Raw genomic sequence first — 21,128 nt, forward strand, 5'->3', positions numbered from 1 at the left:
ACTGCACAATATTTGCATAAGTACTTTAAGGAAGATGCTTTGTTTTCTCATTATTCTTATGCCTCTTATTTGGATCGTGAGTTTTCAGTGTTAGTCTGTTACTGGCAGACCAAGCGCACAAGGCAGCAGAACTGTCTCACAGATTTGGATAGAGGAACTCACTATGCTGCTTTTTGTCTGCTCTATTTTAAAAAAGAAAAAGAAAAAACTTAGCAAAACATGCTGATTATTTTGACATTCCTGCTTCGGACAAGAAGATGTTGATTCCTCAACTATCTTCCAGGTGGTAGCATACTTAGCATCGCATTCTCGCACGGAAAGCAGCTCATATTAAGAGAACTGGTCATACGCTACAACGCAGATATGCTGGACCTTGTTCTTTGGTGGCTTGTAAACCAAGACTCAAGTTGGAGGAGTTTTTTTTGGAGAAATCTTGCTTAAGGTGCCTTTTGTCCAGAGTGCGGTTAGACTGCATAGCTTGGGTTCTGTAACCATTCCTTCAGTAGGAGGGTGCTTTAGAGGTGAACGGTGTCCTGTTTGCATGAGGGAGTGTTGTCCTTTGTTGAGGCACGTAGTGCAAATTGTTTTTTTTGACTGTTCTTAGTTCAGGTTGAGTTTTGATGGAAGCCTCTGATCTTGGGAGGAAAATGGTTTACCAGGGCTTTCCTGGACCTGTAAAGTGTTGAAGGTATCTTAGTGACTTTCAACCGCTTGAATAACTGGAGTGAGTGGGTTTGTTAATACAAAGTGAGCACCTTTATTTCTGCATATTTCCAGATGTTATCCTTTTGTCCACCTCCCTTGCTTCCCCAAGTTACTGATTGTCCAGCTCATCATATAGATTGCGGTGTGCTGTAGTGTGAAAGAATGCCATAATCTTGTTTCCTAATGCCTAAAATAGCACACATTAGAGAGATGTAAGCTGGAGAATTTGATTATCCAAGCTAGAACATAAGTGCATACTTGCTCTGTTTTGCAGCTGTCCTAACTCCAAAGGCAGAGTCCACAAACCACAGTGGAAGAAAACAGCAGCCTATTTATCTATTTACACTTGCTCCATGTTATGTAAGCTGCATATTGAATAATCTGATGGTTCATTTTAAGTTAGTATCTCACTCAAGAAGGACTTGTTTTGTGTGATAGATCTGTCTCGTTTAATGTATCTTGCAAAGGCTTCTGGAAGGGAGACGTTAGGAGTAATCTTAGCTCCTGAAGGAAGGTTCACAGAAACAACCTGTACTGAGTGGACAAGTCAGAGAAAAATTTCTTAACTGCTATTCACAGCATGGTTAATACTTCAGTTTATGTATAGACACTATTAAGATTTAATGCTTACTACTTTCCTTGAGATAGCAATAGCTGATAGGTAGAGAAAGGCACCTGCCTTCGGCTGAAAAAAAAAAAGCCATTTTGATTTGAAAAGAGAAAATTTTAGATAAATCATGAATATGCATTCTTCTATGTTAAACAGATCTTTAGTGATGACACTTGTGGGTGTAATGCTGCTGTTCTCAAGCGAGTTTATTCTTTAAGGACCGAAGTTTGCAGATGGTATACTGTGCAAGACCACCTACTGATCTGGGGTTGCTGCAGTACGTGAACAGAACTCAAGTGATTGAAGGACCAGATTTAGTTTTGTTTTTATACGTGCACTCTTAAAGTGCCAAGTCATTGATGCTTGAGTTCTACTTGCACATCAGGTACTGAAATACCTGAGAGGAAGCACAGTGCATAAAGTAAAATTTCTTTAATGCTTGCAGGCATTATCGTAACATTCTGTGGGGGCTATCTGGAACTAGTGCTACCTGCAAATAACATGTGCTTTCTGAAGAAACTTCAAACACTGTTTAAAAATAAAAAATAAAAAAATAAAAAAATCAGATTTATTTACATTTTCTTATGTGTGTATTTTCCTACAAAGAGTGCCAAGCTCTGTTTCTCTCTTTTAGTAAAAGCAGCCATGTTCTGCAGGAGAAAACCAGAGCTCTGATATACACAGTGGTTTAAAACTGAACCTTGGGTAACTGGCTCTGGTGTCTTCTCTTTCTCTTTGCCAGTGACTTAAAGGAAAATGTTTTCTATGTCAATATTTGAGGGGAGAGAGATGTGGGATTTAAGTTGTGGCACAGTTCTGAGTGATACGTGTGATTGCTTGGTCCATATGTATGCCTTAGTTTCCCGAAGATCGGATCATGAAGCATAGTCACAGCAAATGGTTTATAGATGGGCAGCCATCTGTTCTGTCATATATAATTTTGTCTCTCTGTGCTTTATTTCTAAGAAAGTGGCTTTTTTTTTTCCTTCTGAATCCATATTAGGAAATTATTTAACTGTTTCTTTTATTGTAGCCCGAGGCCAACGAAGTTTACGGAACGCCCTCGGCCTGGAGTCCAGATGATCTGCTCTTCTTTTAGCGCTGGTAAAAGAATATTATTGATTTACTTAATCTTTGTCTCAATATAAGAAATCATTTGGAGAGTATAGTAAAGTCTAATGCAGTTACTGTAGCATATTTCTTGTTAATAAGACGAAATCGAGCTAAAAAGATTGCTGAAAAAAAGCTAAATATTAATTATGTTCAGAATCTGTGCATTAACTCCTGGTGATGCAGAAATTCTGAACCAAAGTTGAACATAAAATGTTGAAAGGAAGTTTCTTGACCACAATTATTTTAAAAAGCAGTAAAACCTTTTTCCTCGGAGTGATTCTGAAAGTCAACTTTATCTAAAATGGAATTTATAGTGGTTTCATTAAGAAGATTGGATTAACAGGTTCTTATGGTCTGAATTTTATTGATTCCTGGAGCTGGCAGTTGGTGAAGAATGCAGTGTAAACAATGAGATAAAATAGTAAAATGACAGAGAAGTATTTTCAGAATTACTGGAGCACTTTTTCCATTTTATTCTCTTTAAGATTGAGGCCATTAAGAGCTGAGTCACAGAAAATCACTGTAGTTGGCTAATCTTTCGGATATGTCTCCAGATGCCTATCTATGTGACAAGAACTGTGAGGCAATTCAACTCAAATTAAACTTCTGAGTTTCTAAACTGTTTTGTTTTTATTGAAGGGTCAGTTGTAGACAAAACTGAAATGAGATACAACTGTGCTAAGACAATAAATGTAAATATTTAATCTCAGAGACATTTGAAAATTCTGTAGTATGATTTGATTGTCTGTTTTTGTTATTATGACTTATCTGGCTTTTCTTTTCTCAGGTGGAATGTTTCTGGCTACTGGGAGTACAGATCACATCATTAGGGTTTATTTCTTTGGATCAGGTCAGCCAGAGAAGATATCAGAGTTGGAGTTTCATACTGTAAATACTTCATTAAAATTACATATGTATTTGATTTAAATAATGATTTTATTTAGTTTGGAATCATTTTTGATATATATTTTTTTTTGTGTAGGACAAAGTTGACAGCATTCAGTTTTCTAATAGTAGTAGCAGGTAAGCAAAACATTTATTTATTCAGTGCTAGTCTTCTGACTTGGAAATTTGTAAATGCCAGCTTCTTGATGTAGTTAGAAAACACTGATTTTGCTGTATGAACCTCAACACAGAAAGCATCTATAATTTAAGTAATACCTTTCAGCTTTACACCTGTGTTCATTGCAATGAATTGCACAAATTGAGGAATATAGAAATCCTTTTATTAGTATTTGTATGTATATTCTCAGTTAAGTGATTCTTGGATAATAGGAAAACTATTGAACAAACTCAGATAAGGTTTCGTTTAGCTACCCTTTTTTAATGCTTCACTGAAGTTGTGGATTTTGGATGTGAAGAATGCTAAAGAAAATATTTCAATTTATTGTGAAATTTCTGATATTTCATTCAAATGATGCTCTAACATAAACTTCTATTGCAAAGCAAGCAGTTGCAAACCAAGCTTCACTGTGTTCCTCCTTCCACCTTTTTCTCTTCCTTCTGACCCCGAGAAAAGGGAAAGAAAAAGGTGGGGAAGAAGCTCAAGCTTGTTTGTAGCTGTTCAGAGACAGTTGCTCAGATAAGTATTTTAATAGATTTTGCTTGTTTTAAACTGAGACTATTTCAGCTTACAGCTGTCCTGTCACTTCAGTTTTTTCACTTCTTAAATCACTTCTGTAGCTTTACATGGAGTGCTAGGTGAATTATAATGTTACAGCGCTCACTGGGCTTTTAAGTCCCAGTGCCGGAGCAGTGTGCTAACTATGCAAGGTGCACTCTGGATCCAAGTGCAGTTAGTTTGGAAGGAGTTCATACTAGGGAAGCAAATTCCACTTTTCACAGGCCCTTAATTTTTTACTGATACAGGAAGTGTGTTTTCACCTCAATTCAGTAGTACAGCATTCTTACAGTGTTTGGACTCCTTATATTTTTGCTTACTACTTTTGAGTTCTGAGTTCTCTAGCTTCCACTTCTTTTTGCACAAGGGTTTTTAATCTCTGATTAACTTTTTTTCCCCCTTTTCTTAGATTTGTGAGTGGAAGTCGTGATGGAACAGCACGAATCTGGCAATTTAAGCGACGGGAATGGAAAAGCATTTTGTTAGATATGGCTACTCGCCCATCAGGGTAAGTAATACAAAATGTTCTTTTATCCTATAGATGAAGTGCATTGATATTGTTTGCTGACTTATTTAAAAAAAGAAAAAGCCACCTTTAGTGATTATGGATTAAATGTACAATATGCTTGTCTAGTTCCCAAAGTCCAGTGAAAACAAATATCTGATTACATATTTAACTGCGGAAATTAGTTTGTCCTGATAATAGCTCCATTAGTACTTTGGTTAGATTAAGAGAGTAGAAGATACACAAGACATGTTGAAGGCCAAACTCGTGGTTTTTACATAGGTTTCTGGACCAAGAAAACCAGGTCAGATCTCTTACTGACATTTCTTGCATTTTAGTGATATTTAAAAGTTATTGTGGAATCTGTGTGCCCAGAAAAGGAATTCAGAGTACCACATGCCAGAGCAAATAAGTCACCTGCTGTGTAATGGGTTCTCACTTGGCTAGAATAATCTGAGAATTTACAAGGCTTTGTAGGTATGGAAAACTTCTGTACAGTAGACTAAGTGATTAAAAAGACTTGAAGATGGAGACTTTGTAGAAGATTTTATTTTTGCATGGAGGAAATGTTTTTCAACGTTAAATTATTACAAACATATACAGTGATTTAATGGGTAAACCTTTTCCTTTAACTGATCAAATTAAGTTGTTTAAAGGAGGTTATTTAATACAAAAAAATATTCAAAAGTAATCCTGTGAAAAGACGTGAAAGATTAAGAGAGGGGTGGAAGAAATGGCTAAATGAGCTCTTAAAATTTACTTACAAGTTCGGATCAAAAGGCATCTTTTTATGGGCAGGCACAAAAAAACACGTGTGTAAAACTTTTGGATGAAAGTCTGTTGTACATTACCACTCCAAAAACAAAGTCTGAGTTACTTTTCCTTCAAAATGTAGCCTGTAAAAATAATTAGTTTTAACTGATCCTGGAAAAAATAGCAGTGGATTCTTTTTCATTATGGTCAAAATGCTGAACAACTTAGAGTAACCGAACTGCTCGTTTCAGCAGTGTAGTTGAATTCTGTTTTGTCTCTTTTGATTAGGGAGTAAAGTGCAATTCTGCATGTGAATTTTTTTGCATAAGCACAGTTTTATCAAAGATAATGAAATTGGTGCACTGAAAGGAAAGAAAGAATTCAGTCTATAAAAGGTCTCCTGTGTTCTGCATTGTATCTAGAAAGGAGTCAAGTTATAATGGCATGTTGTACTTCTGAACTGTACAGTATATATAATTACATAATGTATTGTATTTCAACGTAGGGTGCTCTGAAAGTAATGCCTCCTATTTATTTCCATGGAAACTACAGCTGATACAAAGAGCACAATAACACTGTTTGATAGAGCAAGTTCTCAGCTACAAAGCACTAATTTCAACATAGTCATTGCCATTAGCTTTGCATTTTCAGCAGCAATGAACAAGGGCCTGCATGCTGTGCTTTTAACAATCTTCACCAGTGGAGGTGACCCGCTGTTGCTGCTCCTGAAACGCATCGCCCACCACCTCACTGTGCTCACATCCACTGTTTGGTATCCATTAGTGTTCAGCAAATGTTCATGAATGTCAGTGGGTGCAATTGTTTCTGCATGGAGAAAGTCAGTTGCACACTTTCTCTTCATTCCCACTTCCGTGTCAGGCGCCACTTTTCCAGACTGCCCATCTGCTGCCATCAGTCACACGACAACAACATGGAATGGAATATTGGTGGGAAGGTTCAACCGCTACTGCCATACCACCAACAGTCACCTCTGATGTCAGGAGCCAACATAATAAAATAGGAGGCATTATTTTCAGAGCAGCCCTCGTATATGGAAGATTCTACATTTTTGTCCATTTTATTGGTGATATTTGGGGGCATTACAGGTGGCTTGTGTTCTGTTTTTATAAGGATAAAAATAAAATGCATGCAAGATTAAGTGCAACTGATAGTGAAGTGTTATAAGTGTGGAGATATTGTACTCTGTATTTCCTGAGAATTTTAACTCGTTTAAAAGTATGAGAATACTTCTTTCTGTGTTTGTAAGTACTTAACACATATTCTCCAGACTAAATTACTGTTTGCTTATTGACTAGTTTGGATTTTTGTTCTTCAGCTAACTCAACAAATGCTATGGATTTAAATCGTAGTTAGTTATATGTAACATTGTCTTTAACATATTAAGAGGACTCTATAGTCATTGTTTAAGAATTGATAGCTCTTTTTCGATTGTGTGTGCTGAAAACTGGGTAGCATCTCTCATGCCTCATAATGTTTTTTAGCAAACTAGAATTGCTTTGAAGCTCTTCTTGCTCTTTTCTTTTAGACAAAATCTACAAGGTGTCGAAGATAAAATCACAAAACTGAAAGTGACCATGGTGGCGTGGGACCGCCATGACAATTCTGTTATAACTGCAGTCAATAACATGACACTGAAAGTTTGGAATTCTTTCACTGGCCAACTCATTCATATTCTCATGGTAAGGTGCTCTACCTTGATTTGTCAATCTGAAATGTAGAATTCATGTGTATGTCATCAAAATTCTTTCTTACATGTTTTTCTCTGCAGCTTTAGCAAATGTATTTAGGTGATTCAAGTGTAATTAAGATAGCTGCTTTGTAGAAAATAAAGCTTAAAAGTTGCAAATTGTCATTATTGTTTGAGATATCTGAAACTAATTTTTGACCTTTTTTTCCCTTAAAATACTACTTTGGAAGGAGAGAAGGAAACAGTTGTTTCTTTTGACCTTTGTATAGTTTGGCAGATGTTTGAAAGACAGTTAATAGAGTTATCCTGATTAAACACAGACACTTGTTACTGCAATCGCAGCATTCCATGAATACAGAAAAGCAGTCTTCTAGAGAAAATAAATTTTTTTGCTCCTGGCTTTTGCTTATTTTTGTTGAGAAAATAGGTAATTGTAGGTTACCTACCTCGACATGGGACTATTTTAAGCAAAACTTTAAAGTTTCTGGAGGTGTAGTTACCTAAATTCAGTGTTACTGTCGATTCTTGAATGGATCTAAATTCAATTTCTAATTAATACCATACCTAAACAAATTGAGGTCTACAAAACATTAAGATAAAGAATATCAAATGTGAACTCCAGTCTTTTAAAATCATGATGAAAGTTGTGGGACAAGCTTGTTATGAAGCTGTCACACTTGACATACTTACTATAAAGCTAAAATTGTGACTGGCTAGAGAAGAGAGTAGTACATAGTTATTAAAAAAAAAAACAACAACAACAACAAAGTGAAGTCAAAATTAATTGTTACATGCTGAACACTCATAGACCAACAACGGAGTTGTTGATGTTACCATATTGGATGGTATTTGAGATAATCCATTTGTCCATCTTTAATTTCAGGGCCATGAAGATGAAGTGTTTGTACTTGAACCTCATCCATTTGATCCAAGAGTTCTCTTCTCTGCTGGACATGACGGAAATGTCATAGTTTGGGATTTGGCAAGAGGGGTCAAAATCCGGTCTTACTTCAACATGGTAATTACTATACTTCATGCAAATATGCCAAGGCAACCTTTCTAAACTTTCTGCTTTTAATACATTTTTATGTAGGCCGTTTGTAATATAGGCCAAGGTCCTGCATCCAGAAAAGTTAAGAAAAATTTCTGATCAGTTTAGTGGGACAAATATTGAATCTGTAAAATGTGAAAAGTCTTCTGGCTGTATTCCATGGTGTCATCTTTCTATGTGCTTCGTCCACGTGAAATTGGAATGCTAGTTTACATTGTCAGAGATCATGCATAAGAGGCAGGGTGACAGAGACTCTCCTGTAGTACTCTATTTCCTGCCTGGGAAACCAAGATAAAACCACATTTATTATTTTTGTGTTACTAATTCTTAATCTGGCTAAAACTCTTCAGGAGACACTTGATCTCATACAATGTCGTATGCTGCCTCAGCTCTGATTGAATACTATCAGCCTTTTTGTGTAGAGCTCCTCCACATGCAGGTTTCAATTATGGTCTGTTCTGCATTATACTAGTTCTTCTGGAAGATGGATGTAACAGGTATTTCTTTCTGCTTCTTGATAATTAAGTAGGTCTTTATGCATCTTTTTCTTCAAAAAAGGTATTGTGTTATGCAATTCAGACCTTGCCTACTACTTGAGAAAATTTGTGGAATTGTCCTTGTAGAATGTTGTAGAAAAAGCTTCATCCAGCTTTCAGCTGTAGTGGAATGACAATCTTGGAAACTAGTAATAAAGATCATCTGAAGAAAAGATCTAACATAAATATACTGGTTTAAAAAAAAAACAAAAACAACAACAACAAAAAAAACCCACAAAGACCAGACATTTAGAAATGGACTCAAGCTAGGAGGGTCACTCTGAACCCAGAGGAAGTTTTGAGATGTTCAGTGTACAGGACAGTTCGGAAAGAAGAAATTCTACTGAAATTTATGGGAGAGCAACCTAGACTCCTACAGTAGTAATTTAGTTCAGTATTGTTCTTTCGCATTGATTTCTGTAACTGAACTTAAGAGGAAACGCAGTCAATCAGCTTGGAGCTACAACTACAGATCTTTGTTTCTCACCGCTGTTCCTTGTTACCGGTTGAGGTGTATGTCCTCCCTGCATTGTTAGGATACCCTTCCACTACTACTTGTAGCAGATGGATGATGGTTCTTGTGGAGTTTAAGGTTAGAGCAGCCTGAGTTCATTTGCTATGTGTAAGACAAGTCCATTGAGGAGCTAGCAGAATCGAAATTACAGATGCCTGGGACTTTAGGCAACCCTCTGAAAAAACCAAAACGTATGTATGAAGGGTGATAAGAGGCACAAACACCAAAAAAGTTTGAAAATCTCGTTTGAAGATCTTCAGAGTTGTAAAGAAATGTATAGATAATCAGAAGCTCTCAGCAGCTTATAATACATGCTTCATGTTAGAAATAAATGTGAGAATAACTACCGGTTGAGCGAGGTGAGGGAAACTGTAAATCTGGCAATCATTTTGACTCAAAGATGCGTGAGCCAGGTATCCAGGAGAAGCATCTCTACAGTGTCTGTGTGTTTCACCTGTTTTCTCTGATACTTCAAAAGGCAAGAGTGGTATTTGGAGGGTTTTTTAGATAACCAGGGGAAAGATGCTCCTAGAGTATAAAATCAGAGTACATACTTACTGTTACAGAGCTGCAACTGTTAAGTGTTTTGGTTTACTAAGGGACTGCACAAATGAGCAGAGCTGCCAGTCTTTTCCCAGTTTCCTAACCAGTGTATCAACTGGGAGCATCATGAGATTAGCCACTATGAAATTATTCTGATAACTGCTGTAACATTCATGGGCTTGTTCAGTTTTTCATCTCATGCTTCTGAAAAATAGAATGGGATGGGAAAATTTTTACTGATTGAGTTCTCTTGAATGAGATGGGGAATATCATTTGCGAGAACCAAACCTGGAAGTTGAATGACATGAGGTATCTACTTTGTCATTCAAGAACCTCCCATCATTGCCTGACAAAAGTGTCTGTAGTAATAGATCTAGTACTGAATGTCTTTTTCATGACAAAAGTTCCCGTGAAAATTGCAGACCTTGGGGACACTGGTTGAATTAAAAAAATCTTTGGTGATTATTAATAATTAGTCCAGTCAGGTATTCCCATCCTAGGTGGAATGCTGGTTAGATCTAAAACATGTCAAATCCCTAAAGTGGAACCAGATATTTTTAAGCTCTCCCCAGTCTGAATTCTTTCACTGTCAGCATCAAAAATCAAAACTTGAGTGATGTGAGTGGTACCAGTCAGTTTGAGACTCAATTCCCTTTTATCCAGTCAATGAATGTGAAATTGCAAATCCCTAGCAGCCAGATAAGTTTTTTGTTCTGTGTTGAACTTATATCAAGGCACAAAAACTTCAGTTCCTCTATTTGTTGCAGACAGATGTCACTTGGAGGCTGAGTGTCATGCAGAACATTCTCTTTGAGTTTTTTTTTTTTTAACTTTGAATTTGCTATTCAGTTAGTTAGTATGGTCACAACTGAATCTGAAACACCTTTGGTTTCTGCTGGGGTTTGGTCTTTATAATTAACAGTAAAACTTGATAATGTAAGTGACTGTCTACACATATGGGCTTACTCTCAGTAAGTATGTATATAATTTATATATTCCATGTTTTCACTTGTAGTCTTCACTGTGGTGATAGACTTTTGTACTGGTCTAAATTATGCAGCTTGATAACTTAGTTCTTGGTCATACACTACTGACTTAGCTTAAAGACTTGGGTCAGCTAAACTCAAGGAACATATTCACTACCCCAAATAGTGAAGTTTGCCATAGGAATATCAAAATTGAGAAGCTTTTTAAACAATTTTGAGATGCAGCAAATAAATTTTGGAATGACTGTAAATTGCACATGCAAATACAACCATTTGTTATTTGTAGCCTGTGTAATACATTTGCCATTCTTGATTTAATACAGCTGCTATTGTAAAATGTGTTCTTTGTGTATTTTTGTCGTTCCTTTTTCCGAGCAATCAACTGAGTTTGTGGTTTTGGTGTTGTAATATTAGGGTAATTTCACAGGTTGTAACTTCCTTGTATAGATGAACATTTAGAAGACTTACAAAGAATCCCAGGTTAATAAACCTTAAGTGGTTGCTTCCACTTAGTTTTAGAGCTTACATTGTTTTTGCTACAGAAGGACAGCGCAAACCTAGTAAATGTTGAAACTGTGGCTCATTACCCAGGGCCTAACTGCACTGAATGACTTGACAGTTTTGGCACCTAAGCTCTTAGAGAGTATGGTTGTTAATCTCCAAAGTGGAATGTGATATCCTAGCACATCCTCAATGTACTGAACAGTATATTAGATTTGAATGTCTTAGTGGATGCAGGAAAAAAGTATGCTGAATGGTAAGGTGTCTTGCAAGAGCTACTTGGTGACAGAGGGTGCAGAGATGCATTTGAATTGCCACTTCTTATTCCAGACTGCAGTGTGGCATCTGGGTGCCTTGTGAGGTAAGGCAGCTTCTCACAAACAGAAAAGAAGACACAGGGATGGATAGCAGCTGCACTCAGCTCTTTGTTACTGCATACTAGTTAAATATTCAGCTGGGAAAGAGAAGACTTAAATTCTGTTTTCTGCTAGATGGCAGGGTGTTCAGTTCAATGCCTGTTGCTTACTCAGGAGGTTGTTTCATCTGTGAATTTTTAGACTGGACTTTTTCCCCAACTTACTCTTGAAGTCATGCTGCTGCAGAGAGGTGTGAATCTTGAATCTTAGGCACGTTGTTTTAGGTACATCTGTTCTAGGTAAATTGAAGTCTTTGGCTCCGAGCTTTGTAAAACCTTGAATTTGCAAGACTAGTGCTCTGTTAGGCCATTTAAAAAATAAAATAATAATAATAAAAGGTGTTCACTGCCCAGTTGTTACGGTGCCCATTTTATTTCAGATGTTGTTAATGAGTTGCTTTTTATTAGACTTAACAGTTTTGGTTTATTAGGAATTCCAGGATTGTCACTTGAATGGTGTATGTTGCAACTTGGCCTAACACTTAAAATTCCTGTAGGCCTTAACAAAAGTTTCTCAGTTCTAAGAATGTTTGATGGGAAGAGAAAGCTACAGGAACTTGAGAGTCTTCCAGATCAAAAAGGAGGCGCTTAATTACATTGGGAAGATGCAAAAGTCTTGGTTGGTTTGGATTGTTTTTTTGTTGGTGTTGCAATTGCACGTAAAGTGTTTGTTGAGTCTGGCCCAAAATACCTTTTGGTGTTAGAGTCCTGCCTTGATTTTTATTTGATTTCTGTGACTTTCCTTCAGCAATACCTGACAGGGCTGAGGTCTGCTGGCTCAGAATTCTTGCAGCAAGGCATTCCTTCTGTCTGGAGCTTTAGTGAGTAGGTTTCTCCTGCAGCAAAGCAAATACTCCTTGTGCCACAAATGAGCTGCCCATGAGCAGTATGTTTAAAGAAAAAAATCTTTCCTAAACAACTTCAGGATGTGTACTGAAAGGCCTTTCGCTCTGTTGTGTGAGGTTCTTTTTTGTTTTTGTTTTTGGTTAATAATTTGGTTTACAGCATAGCTTAACAGTTGCAGGAACATATGGTGACTGCCACTACTTGCAAGTATGCAGCTGAAAATATGATAACTGTAGTACAGTAGCAAGAGTGAAGGACTAGGGATGGGCAAGAATTTACATAATCTTAACTGTTAACTGTAGAACACTTTTCTTATTTTTGCACTCTTATCTTCAAATGTAATTGCTTGAATCAGACCCGATTAAATATTGTGAATAGGCATTGCAATTCTTGTAAGCTTTTATATTGGTTAACAGACTCTTTCTGACTTACTTTTATGTTGAAAATAAGAAAAACTGCTTTGTGTAAAGTGGAAATTAATAAGTAGGCAAGTAGGAGTATGATTTCCTATATTTTAAAAACAAAAAGGTTCTCCTGATATATGAAAACCAAAACCAAACAAACAAACAAAAAAACCCACCCAAAAAACAGCAAGCAAAACCAACCAACCAAAAGATCTTACGTGATATTACTATTCTGTCTTCCTGGACTGACATTTTGTAAGTTGAATCTTGAAGAAGTCAGGCTTTGTATTGCCATTAGTAGGCTTCTTTACATCTCACGTTATTCACATGCCTCAGGAGCCTCCTGTATGCTTGAACTTATTCGTTTCAGACATTTGCTTGTAATCAGAAAGTTCTACTCCAAATGCTTGTGAAGACTTTGTTTGGACCAATTTTTGTTTCTGCCTTAGCTTTAAGATCTTCTCTGAGCACTGTTGTGTATTACAGTGCTTTTTGGGACACATTCTAGGTAAATGATATTTCTGGAAGCTACTTCAAATTGAGTTCAAAGGTGGCCTTAGTTCTGCCATCATATTCTGAAGAATGCTTTGAAATACTGGTACAGAAAGAATGTTTTGTACTTGTATTAAATTGACAAATCTGAATCAGTCTTGTATTAAATTGACAAATCTGAATCAGTCTTGTATTAAATTGACAAATCTGAATACTTCAAAATCTTCCTGCCTTTGTGCCTTTTTCCAACATGTTGAAAGGCTGAGCCACCTTAGCCTCTGACACTTAAAGGTCACGCTGTGTATCTTCAGCTGTTACAAGTTGCTGATTCCACAGAATTACCTGAGTGTACTTCAGAAACACATTACAACTCTGTAAACCAATGAGTTGAAGCAACTTTCTGATTCTTTTTGGAGGAAGAAAAAGAAATCCTCACTGAACTTCCTCTCTCGTATCCTCAGCCTTCAGTTACAGTGTGAAAGAAAAACTTTAATCTCTCCACGAAACACGATTGTTCTGACTGCATGTTGCTTCCCTTGGAAATCAGATAGGTAGTTGAAGAATAATGGATAATTTCTTACAGAGCCGTAACTGTTACTGCTTGAATGGACGTTAGTCATTCTTACACCCTCTGTCCTGCTTTATGGAAAGCAGCAGGAAAAACCTTCAGAACTGCAAAGGCCCAGGGGAAGACTGACCTGCCTGTTGCATCAGTGTTGGACAAAGTATAGAGTATGCTATAACAGTTCTTTGCTGTCTCTGAAAAACTCCAGTCCAAAGCGTAAGACACGCTTTTTCATTGGGACAGACAATGACAGCATTATCTTTGATTGCTGTAGTTGCCGTAAGGTAGGATGAGGCATTCCCCAGAACACATGAAAACCTGTGTTTAGGGGAGGGGGGGAAGAATTGTCATTTTCAACTCGAGCATATTTTCATTTAATCTTCGTACCAAAATCCTAGCTGCTTTTTTTTCATTCCAGGTACTTTGCTGTGGGAAGCTCATGATGAATACCCCCAAATTTTCATGCAAAATATTACTTATATTTTATGTAAATTGTGATTGTATCTAGAACTAGGAATTCTTGTCATTTGCATGTGTTCAGCATGCTTATTAATTAGCAACAGATAATGAAGCTTAAACCTTACACGTGAACTTTTTTTTAAACAGATGAAGGACTTAGACTTTCACGTTCATTTTACAAAATGTTAAATAGCTTATTTGAAGGTTTGATCAGTGTGGAGAGTGTAGTTTCTTCTGTCTGTATTAAAAGCAATGCGTTAAAATGAGTACAGTGTTGAGCTGAATTGAAAAGCATCCATTTGCTGACAAGTTTGAGCTTTTTGCAGCTGCAGTTTTAATGTTAGTAATATGTGATTTTTGACCTAGCTATCTAAAATTGTCAGCCCAGAAGAAAATTACTTGAGATTTTAGACTAAAGTTCAAATTTATCTGCATAAACATAACGCTTCTATTTCCGTCATTGTTCTTTTTTTAAAAAAAAAAAAGCTGAAAGAAAAGTGAGGGTGAAACTTTCATCCTTGGAGTTCAGAGATTAAAGGACATCCTACTGGAACCTTAAGTAAATATTTATAGACCCTTTGAGCAATATACGTTATTTTGTCTTTGCATTATGTTGCCACATCAAAACTTAAATATAATTGTTTGCCTTACTGAGTACATCAGTGGGAAACAGCAGCTCTGAAGCTCCTGGCATCTTATGCTTATGTACTTGGTTGGGATTAGGAAGGTATTGCAGAAGTTGGTGAACATCCTCCCGGGGTGGGAAGCTGGGTGGAACCAAGAAGCTGAGGGTTTATTTTGTACCAATATAGAAATATCAATGAAATTGTGAACTTTATAACTATTGAATTCTTTGGGTTATGACTTCTTTTGCAAAGCATTGGGTGTCTTACACTGTCTTACCAAGTTCACCAGAAGCTTAGACTGAATTGTCTAGCTGAAACCTCAATTTCCATGTAATGCCATACTCAACATTGTTTTTTAGACAAAGGAATATATATTATTACTTTCAATGTAATTATCAATTAAAATTAAATTTTATTTTTAATGTTTTTACATCCACGTCAGGTACATGAAGCTAAGAGATCGCAGAAATAGAAGTCTAGATGCATTTTTGAAATTATATTCTGTATTGATTATGCCTGAGTGTTGCTGAAGTAATTGCTGTGAAGAAAAATGCTTAGCTTCAGTAGTAGATCTGTGTCTACAATTCAGAAGATGAGAATCTAGCATCTGTTTTTTACACTTAGAAAATTAGAGCATTATTAAGTTTTTCTTAAAAGCAGTGCAAAATTTAGGTAGAAGAAAAGTTTTGGAAAGGTCTTCTGAGTACATGCAACTGCTAATTGGTACTGAATTTACTTATTACTTCGCTGCAGTAGCTTTTGTTAGACTACGTTCTAACTTCTTATGCACTAGATAGGTAATGCTGTCATATGATCACAACAGTAAAATCTGTTTCTGAATATTCACAAACTTACTTCTAGGTCCATTGGTTTTCTGACCAGTCTTAAAGTAGATCCTACTCTATGAAGAAATGTGGCTCTCTTTGGTTTTCTGAGGTTGCTTCTTTCTTGAGAAGCCTTGGGCTGAGAAAAATAAAAGTCGGATTTGATGTGTTTTGAAGATGATCTCTGAAATTGCTTTATTTCATTTGATTGTCTTCAAAAACATTCGGGCAAGTAGAATCAGTAAGCAGATGTTACATACCTTGTAAAGCCACTCTCTTCTGGTTATGTGATGATTGTAATTGTATAACTATTAATGTGCTGCTGCAGTTCCAGATGATATCATAATGAAACAAGTTATACTTCTAGAAATGCAGACAGAAGACTAGCAAATGTAGTGATAGTATTAAAGCAGTAGTTTTATTTAATTGTTATATGATACAACTATCAAATAGTTGTATTATATGCTTGTCTTTGAAATAGCAATTGTGTACTGTCACTCAGTGAGACAGCTTGAAGCAGGTGGATACGTTCTTAATGGTTTTGCTTTACATTGACTATATGAAGTTACTGTTGTGAATAGATTCCTTTTTATAGCCAGGAATTAGTTAATATGTGTAAACCTGTTAATGCAAATAAATGCTTTATGTTTTAGATACAAAAGTTCAAAATTGTATAGACATTGAGAAATAAGGATAAGACTGCTGAAGCTAACATCTGAGGTTTTGTTTCCACATCCACAGCTAGCCGATACATAATTAAAGTTATCTGCTACTATTCCTGATTCCGTGCATTTCTTTCCAAGTGGGTCCTTAATTACTTTGTAAGATAGATAGTAGGCATATTGCTAGGCTCTTTTTTCAAGCTTTTACATTTTCCCAAGCTTGCAACATAGACTGTATCTTTTGGAAGATTTTAATAGAAACTCTCACTTAGCTTTGATCTCTGGATGTATTGTGAATCTATTTGAAGCTGTGAACAGCATCTTAAAAGAGTCATGCACAAAACTTGAACAAGTGAAGTTCAAGTTCAAGTATCCTGTAAGAATTTTACTGTTTTACACAGTGGAAACTGTTGAGGGTGTAATTCTAACCCTCCTTGGAGTTACTGGAGAGCCTGCCACACTACTGGATTGAGGGATATTTTTTCCTTCTCCCCAGTCTCTGTCTTTTTTCTTACACATCTTAGTTTTTATATAAAGCAGTGAGGGGAAATAGGGAACTGCTATGCAGGTGATGGTAGCAATATGTTTCATAATGGATATGTTGTCCACTTTTTGTAAATTTGACCAGACTCCCTCTGCTCAGCCCCCGGTGGTGATTTAAATATTTAATTACAACTTAATCCTTTTTTTTTCTGTTTTTTTTTTTTTTTTTTTTTTTTAGAATTTTTTTTAGAATTTACTGTGTCAGTGGTAAAACAGCATCAACTGATTGAGGTCAAAAGGGTTTCTTCCTGCAAGTTGTCAATCAAGCAGAGACTACCAAGTTGAGATTCTGTTTGGTTTTTTTTTTTTTTTTGCATGCTCCTGCTCCTTCAGAGAGCTGGTTGTTGGCTCTGTCCTTTATTTTTGAGTGAATGCTTCCTTGCAGGCAATGACTGTGCTGTGCCTTCTTATGTCCGTTTAACAGTGTTTTTCCTACCTTTTCTTCTGAGGTCTAGTTAGTTTGAAAACGAAATGAACAATCTCATCTTCTGAAAGAAAGCGTATTCTCTCACTGATCTGTACAATGTGTTTTCTTATCTTCTCATGCTGCTTTTATTTTCAATGCAACCTGATAAACTCTGAAGCCCTAAACAGCATTATCGTATCAGTTACAACATTGTTTCCTTTTCATTAATCAGTAAGCCTGAATTGCCTACCTAGATCTTGTTGGCAGCTTCCCGATTAGTTTTAGACTAAATGGCATACCAAAAAGTTGGAGTCCCTCTCAGGCGTGGCATGGAAGATCAGATTCCATTTGGGACAGCTCAACAAAGTGCTCTCTGCATCGATTGTTTCTGCCACATGAGGTGATTCTTTTGGATTAATATCTGAAAAGGCAAGCCGCTTGCTCATATGGACAACCTATTGTAATCTCCAGCATTAGGGGAGATTTAAAGTCCATTTATTTTGTATGTAGTGGCCTTCGTAACATCTGAAGCAAATTCCTGTTTTGCTGGAATAATATGAATTTTGTAATTTAGAACCTTGCCTGAAATACAGAATGACTTAAAATAAGACTTAAATGCATTACTTTTGAATTGGTCAGTTGTAGTCTTACTGAAATGTTTTTGATATTTTTGAAAGATTTCACCTTTGAGTAGTATATAAGGACACATAAAGGATCCAGGAGAGTAAAGCCATCGTCATGCTCCGTTACTTTAAAAAACAAAAACAAAAAACAAAAACAAAACACAGTACTGAGTTTGCAGATTATTTAGTAACAAAAAATTTCTTAACAAAAAATAAATTGTAAATACTTCTTGGAGACTTATGTAAGTTCAGGCACCCATGGGTGAGCTGTAAGATATTTTTGTGGACTTGGTAGGAAGCCTGTAGATATTTTTTAGCTTATAACAGATCAGAGATTACTCCTTAGAGCAAAAGAAAACCTAAAGATGCCAGGCATTTCCTGATAGCTGGAGATTGACTTGATTCAAGCAGCTATAATGTAGGGTCAATATTCACAAGAGTCTATTTGTTTTGATAATAATTAGTTATCCCTGCTTTTTATTGGTATTTTTAGAACATTGTTGTGGCATATCGTTGTTCTGACTGGTAGAATCTAGATTTTAGTTCTCAAGTTTGAATGTTGCTTGGTTTTTTTTTGTGCACATGCATTTTAGCTGGCTCGTTGTCTTCCTGCTAAAGGATTCTGAATATGTGTTCTCTTTCCTTCGTGTCTTTGCTAAGAGACTGAACTCTGAGGTTTCCAGTCTCACAATGAGTGAAAACATTCCTCTGTAGCTGTTGCAGTTAGAATTTACTTCTCTTGAGTAAGGGAAGCAAAAATTATTTGTATTCCTTTAGAAGAGTTCTATTTGTCTCATTGCTTACTCGTCTAGCTGTGTGTGAGCTTTTTCTTTCTTGTCTGAATGTACCTCTGATGTGCTTTAGGATTGTAGTTTTCTTTTTGTTGTTGCATCATGTGTAATGCATTGCAGGGAACCAGTGATCTTTCTTCCTGTATTTCCCGTTAATTGCCTCAGTCTCTTAATGTGAAGGAAAGTATCTACCTCAGGCTAGAGAAGTCTCAGTTCACTGACTTTTTAAATGATGCTGATGACTTGCGTTGGAAGGTGAGATGGAGGTGCATAGGTAGAAGTGATAGGCAGAGATCCATTAGTAAGTTATTTCTAATGATCCTTACTACATTCATGGCCTACTGCATTTTTTCTTGTTGGCTTCTAATTGCTTCAGTTAATACTGCTTGTGCTGTGTCCCATATCTGTTTCTACTGGTTGATTTGCTAATGTTCATTTCATCAACAAACATTTCTTTTCCGTAGTTACTAGTAAAATGACCTGGTTTGAGGAACCTCGCTGTTCACATTCTTTTAGCTCCGTGTGTCTTTTTCAAAACCAGAAACTATTATCCATTCTTAGCAAGTTTACCTACTGCACAGTCCTACAAATCACAATTTGTTCCATTTGAATTAAGTACTATGTCATGTGACAGTGCTGTGTCTGTGAAATCCAGCTAGGTTTTTTTTATAAATGAATTATATTTTCTTGGTATACAAAATCAGTTAATTTACTGAGGGAAGTCTGCTAAGTTTTCTGGTAACCTCTACTCTTGATTTTTACCCCATGTACTGTGTGTTCCTTAAAAACCAGCTTTTAAGTCTTTCATACTATCTGTTGATAACAGGTCAAAAAGGCTCAATTTTCTCTCTTTCTGTAGTTACTACATCTCTGTTTTCAAACAAGAAACTACTTTAAGGATCTAAGATGTTACTGTATATTGTAGTTTCACAACTCCATTATCTTTAAGAACAGTATGGTTTAAGAACAGTAAACTCTTCAAAACCGAGAGGAAAAGAATAGCTGTCCACTTACATTCTTAATCAACATTCCTTTCTTTGATATACCAATGTCCTTCTGTTTCCATGCAAATGAAAATGCAGGCAAATAGTGTAATTCTTGGAGTTGTTGATACTAAAAGTAATCTTACCTTAGTCTTCATTGTATGCACCACTAGTTCTTCCTTGTTTGTGGCTGAAGAATCCCTGCTACTTGCTTTGCTAACAGCAGTGTCTTGACATGCTGACTTTTTGGCAGTCCTCACATTGTATGGACAGCTCTTAATTAACCAGTGTGCTTTTTTGTTCTCATGAGTGGTGTCTTCTCCCTATCACAGATATCCTCTCATTCAGCAAAGAAAGATTCCAAAAAGGAAAAAACATTTCACCTTCTTTGGGATGCAGTCTTCAGACAGTACTTGTACCTTTGACTTAAAGGGGATGGGGTGAGGAAAGCTTCCTTTTTGCTCAAGTCCTACCTTTAGTTTGCCAAAGTTAGAGCTTCACTGATTTATTTCAGCCTTACTTTTTGCAACATAACATTTAGTTTCTGTTCCAAGCGACCAAATCCTGTGCTAGCTTTATTATTAAAGAAATTCCATTGTAAAGTGTAACTTATATATATTAACAAAAATATTTTGATTTAATATATATATACTGGATATCACACTCTGGCAGGCTTTGCCAATTGCTTTTAATAGCAATTATGCCTTGGAAGCTTATCTCTAACAGTAATGTTTTGTTTCTGTAATACTAAGGTTCTTTATTTCCAAGTAGTTGTATGCCAGACTTGAGAGGTTGTACTAAACGATCCTACTTCTGTCCTTTTCATAAGCACGTTTTACGCCAGATTCTGGCCATATAAAACTATTTACACTTTACTAATTACTGAATAAGTAGATCACTGTGTTTTCTTTACGTAAGAAAGGAATGTCTTCCAACGAACATTTCACTCTTAAAATACAAGAATTTCTTGAAAATGGTCCATCTAAGCCATTTCTGGCTGGGAAGAATTAAAAAATAAAAAATAATCCAAGATTCTGTTTTATTTTCCTTCTATTTTCAAGTTTCCCCCTCACAGTAGTTAGCAAGTAGTTCTTCCCTGGTCATGCTTTGTTTGCCTTCTAAAACAGGTCTTCATTTCTTGGGCTCTATAGGAGGACCCTGAAATTCTGTTTATGAAGAACTTTTATGTTAGGATGCTTGATACTTTTATATTTCCTTTGTTGGGGTAAGCCAATCAGCAGTCTCTATGTATATGCTCCTTTTTGAGATTTTTCCTATACATCTGTAAAGCTTGCACTTGGGATGAAATTCCTTCCCCTTTTTACCTGCCTCTCCAGACCATC

The 21,128-nt window shown here is 36.3% G+C and overlaps 1 protein-coding gene across 1 annotated transcript in view; it reads left to right on the forward strand.

Moving 5' to 3' along the window:
• The window catches only part of PHIP (pleckstrin homology domain interacting protein), a 94,814-nt gene that overhangs the window by 21,142 nt on the left and 52,544 nt on the right, over positions 1-21,128 (forward strand). Inside the window, exons 5-10 of the mRNA XM_021390245.1 lie at positions 2,349-2,419; positions 3,216-3,316; positions 3,411-3,451; positions 4,459-4,557; positions 6,854-7,007; positions 7,899-8,033. Of these exons, the coding sequence (XP_021245920.1) occupies positions 2,349-2,419; positions 3,216-3,316; positions 3,411-3,451; positions 4,459-4,557; positions 6,854-7,007; positions 7,899-8,033 (601 nt within the window). The remainder of the gene's footprint in view (positions 1-2,348; positions 2,420-3,215; positions 3,317-3,410; positions 3,452-4,458; positions 4,558-6,853; positions 7,008-7,898; positions 8,034-21,128) is intronic.

Source organism: Numida meleagris, chromosome 3, assembly GCF_002078875.1.
Source record: "Numida meleagris isolate 19003 breed g44 Domestic line chromosome 3, NumMel1.0, whole genome shotgun sequence".
Taxonomy (NCBI): Eukaryota; Metazoa; Chordata; class Aves; order Galliformes; family Numididae; genus Numida; species Numida meleagris.